The 10,834-nt window shown below is 40.7% G+C and overlaps 1 protein-coding gene across 1 annotated transcript in view; it reads left to right on the top strand.

The window, feature by feature from the left end:
• Positions 1 to 498: 498 nt before the first annotated feature.
• LOC139472663 (fibroblast growth factor receptor 3-like) overlaps positions 499 to 10,834 on the top strand; it is a gene marked incomplete at its 3' end in the record, with an annotated part of 34,144 nt that continues 23,808 nt past the window's right edge. Inside the window, exon 1 of the mRNA XM_071255127.1 lies at positions 499 to 609. Coding sequence (XP_071111228.1) covers positions 567 to 609 — 43 coding nt within the window. The remainder of the gene's footprint in view (positions 610 to 10,834) is intronic.

Here is a 10,834-nt window from a genome sequence, read left to right as displayed (position 1 = left end):
CTTTGTTATGAGGAAAAAACGATCTGTGTGTACCAACACGACATCACTAATCTGCCTTCTGTCTACTGTCAGACAAACATCTCTTGTAGGCACAGCAGAGAGGCTTGTCGAAATTATGCTTCAGCTTCAAAAATAGGCATTATCGTATTAACATGACCGCTGTCGAATTTAAAGCCAAACACTTCTAATTACATTCAGACGATCTGTTTGTATCAACACATCACTAATCCGCTTGTTGTATACCGTCAGACCAACATCACTTGTTGACACAAGAGAGTGACACACTGGTAATTGAGTCACAAAATGTGCTACCAAAACCTGTTTGTACAACTCCGGTAGCGCCCGCGGGCCTTGATAAAATGCGCCCAGGCCTTCCTTTGTAATCGACAGGGCTGTCTTTCAGTATAGTCATGGTTCGCTGATCTGAGCTAACCGGTTCTCGACTTTCGAGTTCAGGGGTACCCGTGTCCATCATTCTCACTGTCTACATGAACCACACACGGTTGTCAGGCGGGTGTGTTGGGAGGGCAAAGGAGAGTACCCGAGTTGGAATATTCCTGTAAACCATGTTTCTTAGCGTCAACAAGATGCACCCGGATCTTCTTCTAGGTAAGTTGTAGTTTATCGTATTTTCCTTTCGTTTCTATTTTTGTGAGCAGAAAAACTGTCCAGCTTGACAATTGTCCTTGCTCGTTAAAAAGTAGGTCACGTCACAGAAGGCGATATAGCAACGATTTTTGTATATTTTTCCAACATTCCGTTTAAAAAAAAATATGATCGATTTATATTATCAAATAGGTCAAAACATTTGTTGAACATGTCATTGTCGTGATCACGTGGTTGTGTTATGTTTATTACTTATTTATAACTAGAATATCAATATGGCTTTTTCTATTTCAACTGTTGGTAAAAGCTCACGCGGATATTCGTTGACAAACGCATTAACTGACCCGTTCACTTTACGTGTTTAAACCGTACGCAATCTACTCCATTGGCATAACGTACATATGTTTCGTTTTATGATCCGTACACAAACTAATAATCTTACACATTTCCCACACGATTTCTCTCGTAACCTTGACTCAACATGAAGCTATAGTAGCGAATAAGTCCAGGGTATCATTCATATCAAAGCATTATATGCACTGGGTAATTGAGGGTGTAAATATGACAGACCATGTTTACTGTAGCTTTGAGCCTGTGACAGGCACAAGAAAGGGCCGAGGGTCGCGCGTTCAATATTTTGGTATGCGTTTGGCAAATATAACTTAGGTAAGGCCTCATGGTCACAATTACTAGTATATTCATACACACGTATGGAAATAATATAAAAAAAACAACGTATCATCCATAGAATTTGTCATCTGTCATATCTACATCTGCACTTCATGTTGAGTCTGTGAGTCAGAGCCCAGTCGGTTACGCTATTGGGACCGAGACTACAACACTAACATTTAGGTACATTATGTGTATAAAATGCATTACTATGCATTCTGATAGTTACATACTTATTCTAAAATACAAAAACCGACCGTAGTTCGCTCAAAACTTTTTTAGGCGAGTCGGGTCAAAATCTTTTTAGGCGAGTCGGATTTTAGGCGAGTTGGGAGTATCCCATTCAAACTTCGGACATAAATAAACAACATCACAATCGCGTCTCCCGGTACCTCCGTTCTTGTGTCAAATATATGTATGGGTGTTTTATGTTGACGAATGTTCCGGAGAGAGTGATGTCCTTATGGCAGGTCAACCTACTGATGCATGATGAATTTGGTTTTAACATATTTTTATTTCAAAAGAAATCTGGATCGGTAAACAAGCAATACTTGCTTATGTAAATACCTCTCCAGGTAATAACTTAACAGCTGTTATATATAAGATAGTGCTAAACATAAATATACAAAATGCACAAATGAAATACATGAAGCCAATACATTGAGGGCAAGTGGTGTCAGTGAAATAAGATAATGCAGTTATCCATTACTACATGCATAAAATAAAGCTACTCAAATCCTTTGCTTTTGACATTGAAATCGTGAACTGTTTGAAGAATAGTCATGTTTGTAGAACTGCTGACTAAACTCTTGCCATGTAATATCGTTTTTAAATCATACCCATGTGTGTAGAAATACATAGTGCTTCTGATATTATATATCGTATATTTGACAGAGATAGATAATGTGAATTGCATCTTCAAAGTGATATCCACAAGTGCAGTCTGATATGTCTGATACGTGTCGTCTAAACTTGAGAATAAGGCGACAGTGGACAATTTGGCATGATCTATGACCGTATTTTAAGTCAAAATTATTAATAATTGTATCAGAACGATGATGAATGTGTCCCATGATGGCGAACCACACCACTCACCGAAGCACAGATGATTTATATAAAATTCATATTTTTCTTGACATAAAAAAACAACATACTTTAAATAATAAAACTCGCAACGGGAGACACAGGTTTGGAAAATATATTGTTAAATATTTATAGTGGGTTTATTTTAAGGATTATACTTCCGTGTTTGTGATGAGATGACAACTTAAAATGTTCTGTTATTTTGTGGTTTTAGTCCATTTGAAAGTTATGGGCGCCCCAGTGCTGTGAACTTGTAGCGTGGTGTTACTGTAACTGGTGCGCGACGATCTCCACACACTGACCCCGAGTTTTAAATGACTTTTGACTCGTGATCCGATTTCATTCAGAGCAATACAAACACCCCCATATACTTGTCAGAGGGGTACACAACGTACGTGATATGGACCACCAGTTTTTGAACTTTCATTTTTGTGGAAGCCTCGGTGGCTGAGTGGGTTAGATCGCTGACTTTGTGTGCTGGCGATTAGGTGCCTGACTCTGGCAGTGTGGGTTCGAACCCCTGACGGGACTCAACCCCAAACAGTACGAGAATCTGTACTTTACTCATTGTTATCCCAAATATAACATGTGTTACGGGTTAGAATGGGTCTTCAGCAACCAATGCAGAGGCGACTATGCTTGTCGTAAGAGGCAATCGCGACTAACGAGATCGGGTGTTCAGGTTTGCTGACTTGGTTGATGCATATCATCGTATCTCGACTGATGTCAATGACTGGAATGTCTGGTCCAGACTCGATTATTTACAGACCGCCGTCATACAGATGGTATATTGCTGAGTGCGGCGTTAAACAACAAACAAACAAGCATGAGGAAGCACACGTGGCAGCATCGAACCTGCCGTACAGGAATTTGTAGCTTACAAAGGTGTTATGACTTGGACTGGAAATGTCTCCGCGTATGTCTGCCTTCCTGACACTCCACAACCAACCACCACCTCCATCTCTGACGACCAATTGGAGATCAACATCATCGAGAAACCGTTGATGGAGGATCAAGACGACGACGCAGACTCATATTCTATGAGGCCAAAGAACACTCCCTAGTTGACCCCGTCCCCAAAATCGCGGTACCCCGTCGCGCTGACCCCACCCATTTCAAGATCATCGAAAAATCCAGCATAGGGACTGGGGGGAACTGGACATCGATTGACCGTAGTGGTTATACGTACCCGGTGAAGAAAAAACACCATATTCCTTGGCCGTGACGTGCATTGTCTTCACCAGACTGAGGAGCGCTACGTCATCACACCGTCATGACATAGCCCCTTTGTTTCAGGTTAATTAAAGCATTGTACTGCATATTCGCAATTCCCTGACACCCAAATGAATGTGCCCGTGATCCAGACGTTGTCAATCCATCACCACATTATGTCTCCCGGGGTTATATTTGCACCCACGGCGCATCAACCAACACGTCCCTTTGTTTCTGTCAGTGGACGAGTATTTATATTCGAAAGGGACTGTTTTGCATCATACATAAATCAGTATGCTATAAACTGTTGTACTAAAAAATGGAAAGTATTTTCTATTCCTTGATCCTTGAGTGAATGAATCGACCAGCATTTCAGAGACCCTGCATATCGTGACGGCAACTTTGGACTGGAGTTTAATAAGCTTAGATTCAAACCACCTAACAGCGGATCCTGCACATTTAAGGGAGACAACTCTCCACAGCGAGATGCAACGTGTACGAAACGCATTTTCCCAAACATATTTGGTTACTTAGAACTAGTAGTTCACGCGCACCTCGAATCTAGCGTCAGATCACATGCATGCGAGTCCTACCCGAACTTCAAAACAGTACGTAGTTTGTCTCTCAATACATGCATGCGAGTCCTACCTGAACTTCAAAACAGTACGTAGTTTATCTTTTAATACATGCATGCGAGTCCTACCCGAACTTCAAAACAGTACGTAGTTTATCTCTTAATACATGCATGCGAGTCCTACCCGAACTTCAAAACAGTACGTAGTTTGTTTCTTAATACATGCATGCGAGTCCTACCCGAACTTCAAAACAGTACGTAGTTTGTCTCTTAATACATGCATGCGAGTCCTACCCGAACTTCAAAACAGTACGTAGTTTGTCTCTTAATACATGCATGCGAGTCCTACCCGAACTTCAAAACAGTACGTAGTTTTTCTCTTAATACATGCATGCGAGTCCTACCCGAACTTCAAAACAGTACGTTGTTTATCTCTTAATACATGCATGCGAGTCCTACCTGAACTTCAAAACAGTACGTTGTTTGTTTCTTAATACATGCATGCGAGTCCTATCTGAACTTCAAAACAGTACGTTGTTTGTCTCTTAATACATGCATGCAAGTTCTACCTGAACTTCAAAACAGTACGTAGTTTGTCTCTTAATACATGCATGCGAGTCCTACCCGAACTTCAAAACAGTACGTAGTTTGTCTCTTAATACATGCATGCAAGTCCTACCTGAACTTCAAAACAGTACGTAGTTTGTCTCTTAATACATGTATGCAAGTTCTACCCGAACTTCAAAACAGTACGTAGTTTGTCTCTTAATACATGCATGCGAGTCCTACCCGAACTTCAAAACAGTACGTAGTTTGCCTCTTAATACATGCATGCGAGTCCTACCCGAACTTCAAAACAGTACGTAGTTTGCCTCTTAATACATGCAAGCGAGTCCTACCCGAACTTCAAAACAGTACGTAGTTTGTCTCTTAATACATGCATGCGAGTCCTACCCGAACTTCAAAACAGTACGTAGTTTGCCTCTTAATACATGCACGCGAGTCCTACCTGAACTTCAAAACAGTACGTAGTTTGTCTCTTAATACATGCATGCGAGTCCTACCTGAACTTCAAAACAGTACGTTGTTTGTCTCTTAATACATGCATGCAAGTTCTACCTGAACTTCAAAACAGTACGTAGTTTGTCTCTTAATACATGCATGCGAGTCCTACCCGAACTTCAAAACAGTACGTAGTTTGTCTCTTAATACATGCATGCAAGTTCTACCTGAACTTCAAAACAGTACGTAGTTTGTCTCTTAATACATGTATGCAAGTTCTACCTGAACTTCAAAACAGTACGTAGTTTGTCTCTTAATACATGCATGCGAGTCCTACCCGATCTTCAAAACAGTACGTAGTTTGCCTCTTAATACATGCATGCGAGTCCTACCCGAACTTCAAAACAGTACGTAGTTTGCCTCTTAATACATGCATGCGAGTCCTACCCGAACTTCAAAACAGTACGTAGTTTGCCTCTTAATACATGCATGCGAGTCCTACCCGAACTTCAAAACAGTACGTAGTTTGTCTCTTAATACATGCATGCGAGTCCTACCTGAACTTCAAAACAGTACGTAGTTTGTCTCTTAATACATGCATGCGAGTCCTACCTGAACTTCAAAACAGTACGTTGTTTATCTCTTAATACATGCATGCGAGTCCTACCCGAACTTCAAAACAGTACGTAGTTTGTCTCTTAATACATGCATGCGAGTCCTACCCGAACTTCAAAACAGTACGTAGTTTGTCTCTTAATACATGCATGCGAGTCCTACCCGAACTTCAAAACAGTACGTAGTTTGTTTCTTAATACATGCATGCGAGTCCTACCCGAACTTCAAAACAGTACGTAGTTTGTCTCTTAATACATGCATGCGAGTCCTACCCGAACTTCAAAACAGTACGTAGTTTGTTTCTTAATACGTGCATGCGAGTCCTACCCGAACTTCAAAACAGTACGTAGTTTGTCTCTTAATACATGCATGCAGTTCTACCCGAACTTCAAAACAGTACGTAGTTTGTCTCTTAATACGTGCATGCGAGTCCTACCCGAACTTCAAAACAGTACGTAGTTTGTCTCTTAATACATGCATGCGAGTCCTACCCGAACTTCAAAACAGTACGTAGTTTGTCTCTTAATACATGCATGCAAGTCCTACCCGAACTTCAAAACAGTACGTAGTTTGTCTCTTAATACATGCATGCGAGTCCTACCCGAACTTCAAAACAGTACGTAGTTTGTCTCTTAATACATGCATGCGAGTCCTACCCGAACTTCAAAACAGTACGTAGTTTGTCTCTTAATACATGCATGCGAGTTCTACCTGAACTTCAAAACAGTACGTAGTTTGTCTCTTAATACATGCATGCGAGTCCTACCCGAACTTCAAAACAGTACGTAGTTTGTTTCTTAATACATGCATGCGAGTCCTACCCGAACTTCAAAACAGTACGTAGTTTGCCTCTTAATACATGCATGCGAGTCCTACCCGAACTTCAAAACAGTACGTAGTTTGTTTCTTAATACATGCATGCGAGTCCTACCCGAACTTCAAAACAGTACGTAGTTTGTCTCTTAATACATGCATGCGAGTCCTACCCGAACTTCAAAACAGTACGTAGTTTGTCTCTTAATACATGCATGCGAGTCCTACCCGAACTTCAAAACAGTACGTAGTTTGTCTCTTAATACACGCAAGCGAGTCCTACCCGAACTTCAAAACAGTACGTAGTTTGTCTCTTAATACATGCATGCGAGTCCTACCCGAACTTCAAAACAGTACGTAGTTTGTCTCTCAATACATGCATGCGAGTCCTACCCGAACTTCAAAACAGTACGTAGTTTGTCTCTTAATACATGCATGCCTGGAAAACATATTTGGTATTGGCGTCACAGAGTTCATTTTCTTTTTCACAAATGCGGAACAGTTACTGAAGATATGTTATATTGTATTCAAGAGAAGTTAAACATGACAAGTAAACTAATATAAAAAATCGGTGCTCTTTACTTCTTTTGAGTAGCATAGATTAATACAGTGAAGTACGCTTATAACGAACAAGGGACTACTAATTTTAGTTCGTTATAACCGTAGTTCGTTATAAGCATATATACAGCATAACTACAGCAAATAGTCGGGACCAGAAAAGTAAGTTCGTTATATCCGTAAGTTCGTTGTAAGCGTGTTCGTTATAACCGTAGTTTACTGTAATACAAATTTCAGGTGTGACACTTAGTTCAAAGACGGAAAATTGTATTGTCTGCTATTCACAGTTTATCATATTTTAAATACCGTAATATACCGAGACCATCGGTAAACGCGTCACTGTCGCGGTTGGTGGGGCACTTTATGCACCTTTGATGGACACCAGCCACATCCTGACCCTCCCCGCGGGATTACCGCCTGTGTCCTGCTACCCCCTCCCGCGGGCCCGCTGTGTGAGTGACGGAGCAGTGGGTTTATATTTGCACTGCACGGCCCGGTGTGGTGTCTGTCGTCAAGTTATGTGTAAAATGCGGAATATTTTTCATGTTTGAAATCATTTTGCAAACAAACTTGGGGATTATTTCACCGAGATACCGCAGTATGATGCGGGAAGGTAAATTGGAGTTCTGGATTGAAAGTGTGGGTGGTTGATGATGTCTAAGATGGGTTTGAAGGGAGGAGATAAAGGGGGGCGGGGGGTGGGGGGAGGGGGAAGTGCGTTTGACGGGTGTATGGTTGATGATGTCGGAAGTTTGAGGAACTGGGGAGGGTTTTGTATTCATGTTGCACATATCTCAGAGACGTCAGAGAGCTCATGATCAAATAATGCAACTATCATGTTAAGTTTTCACTCATGTGAAATTCTTGGGACTATAAATTGAGTTACATTACATATGCTATGACATTAATCATATTTTAATCAGACATATTTGTTACAGATTATGTGATTTTCCTTCTAAACGCTGTGGTTTAGATATAGACATGAACAAGGACATATTGTATTGGATGTGAGAATGGATGTGGTTGTGTGTATATAGGATGAAATGTTATTGTCGTGATTATTATTAAATGTGGTGTGTGTATATATAAAATATTGTATTTATGAGTATTAAAGTGTCTCGTAGGCCATTTGGGCCGGCCGCTGAATGTTTACATTCTTGCCTTGTGAATTTATATGTACAGCGGGTGACACTGATAAAAATAAACTTCTTCTGCTGTATTTCTGCCGCATTCCGCAATTATTCCGCAATTATTCCGCCATTAGCCCAAGGTCGTGACCTGCTGAGTCTCAAGACTCCGTCTGGGTTTAACGTACTAAGGCTTTGTTGGGTGTGGGTAATAGAGCGTTGTCTACCCGGGGTTAAGTGTCGGGGTATTATCTGAAGCAGTCAACTGTAGGCTGTGATTATCTGGTTATAATGCCCATGTGAGTGGAGGGTAACAAGAGTGACGATGTATCTGTCTCTGAGTGTGCGTCAGTAGGGGTGTGTGTGTGTTATATCATGTCCTAGCAAACGTTGTGTGCCTGCTTTTATAAACCTCCAGTGATGTCATCCTTTTGTTCTCAAGTAGGGTTAAATACCACAAACAGGGATGTCGTAATGGCCCAGGGATTTTATATGTAATGTGTTATATTATATAATATCCCGGGTATTTTATTAATACAACTTCCGTTCACGTTGTAACATGTAATGAAATGTAATATCAAATGACACATGTTTTCTCTATATTCCCCACGATCGAACACGCAACTTTCGTATCTGAAGCCTGGTGAGTGTACCACAGCTACAGAAGCGCTGATAAATCCAATCTCATTAAAATCAGATCTAATTTCTTGCTGCCGCTAAACAAGATCTGAGGACATCCCATTACGGGTCACGTCAGAGCGACCTTTCATCCAACCAATCAGAGCATCGCTTACCAGATCATGCAACCTCGAAAATGTCAACACGGGGTATTCCGAACGACAGATACGACCCGTACGACTGATTCCGTCAAAATTAAATGACTAACAAGAAGTCGACATAAGCCAATTAGAAAGCGGCTTTCAGGAGCTTTACGGCAATCGTTTCAACCAGGCGTCTATACTAGGCTACAGGGGCGCTGATAAACAGAAAAAAGAAACTGAAAACAACATTTATCAACATTTTTATGTTTCAAACATACTCCATGAACCTAAGGAAACAGGAACAAAATATCTGTTGCTGGCGTACGGTTCTTTAAAACGACATTCTAAAAAATATTGCGTTTATCATAATCTCATTAAAATCAGATCTTAGTTCTTGCTATCGCTAAACAATGATCTGAGGACATCCCATTACGGGTCACGTCAGAACGACCTTTCGCGAACTTTGACCGATCACTGAAATGACTAACAAGAAGTCGACATCAGCCAATTAGAAAGCATCTTTTTGGAGCTTTACGGCACTCGTTTCAACCAGGCGACTTCCATTTCAGACTACGCTTGAAAGATATGTTGACACAGTTCTCGATTAAAATTTTGAAAACTGAACAAACGAACATTCTTGAATGTCTAATATGTGGTTGAGATTGTATGGCAGTGCTTCCCACGTACTGTGCAACGCCTCCTCCGTTCAAATGTTTGTTCCACGGAAGCGAGAGATAGACGATAATTTTGACGGAATCAGTCGTACGGGTCTTATCTGTCGTTCGGAATACCCCGTGTTAACATTTTCGAAGTTGCATGATCAAAAAACACCTTCCGACTGTCATGTTCATGATCTGGTAAGCGAGGCTCTGATTGGTCTGATGAAAGGTCGTTCTGACGTGACCCGTAATGGTATGTCCTCAGATCTTTGTTCAGCGATGGCGAGAACTAAGATCTGATTTTAATGAGATTGTGATAAAACGCAATGTTTCTTAGAATGTCGTTTTCAAGAATTGTACGCGTGCAACAAATATTTTATGCCCGTTTCCTACGGTTCGTGAAAAAAGTTTGTTTGAAACATAAAAATGTTGATAAATGTTGTTTTAAGTTTCTTTTTTTCGGTTTATAAATTAGATAAAACACTTACCCTGTATTTTATGATATTTTTGGGGTGGAAAAAACCTAGGGCGGATTGTAAATATCATAAAGACCCAGGACGTGCTTTATCCGTCACATAATGACATCTCTTACTACAAGTCATTTCGGCTAAATAGGTCCCGGTGGAGCGTTTAACTTGCACAAATCGGTATATCTGTATACATATGACACTATAAGAAACTATTAATATTACAAAGGCCGACAAGAAGAGAAAGATTGAATTACCATTTTTGTGTACACATCTGTGGTCATTCCGAATCAGGAAGGGTCTTCGAACACCATGCTTGTCCAAGCGCTGGGTGGACATCGAGGGGTTATACCTAACACATGAATGTTGGATTCTGATTGGCTGAGACCCATATTATTATTTACAATGTACACCGCTAACATGTAAGGTAGCTTTCTTAGGTTACCCGCTCCAATTGCCGAATTGGCGGCAATACATTTACTGCATGCGTACCGCAATTTTGTATTTCGAATTAATTCTTTTTTTTTTTCTTTTTTTCTTTCTTTTTTTGTTTAACGCCGCACTCAGCAATATTCCAGCTATGACGGCGGTCTGTAAATAATCGAGTCTGGACCAGACAATCCAGTGATTGACATCATGAGCATCGATCCACGCAGTTGAGATGGATGGCATGCATCAACCAAGTCAG

Source organism: Haliotis cracherodii, unplaced genomic scaffold, assembly GCF_022045235.1.
Source record: "Haliotis cracherodii isolate W230 unplaced genomic scaffold, xgHalCrac1.p SCAF_25, whole genome shotgun sequence".
In the NCBI taxonomy this organism is placed as follows: domain Eukaryota; kingdom Metazoa; phylum Mollusca; class Gastropoda; order Lepetellida; family Haliotidae; genus Haliotis; species Haliotis cracherodii.
The sequence above is the reverse complement of the archived record's forward strand: the minus strand, read 5'-3'. Positions and strand labels throughout refer to the sequence as shown.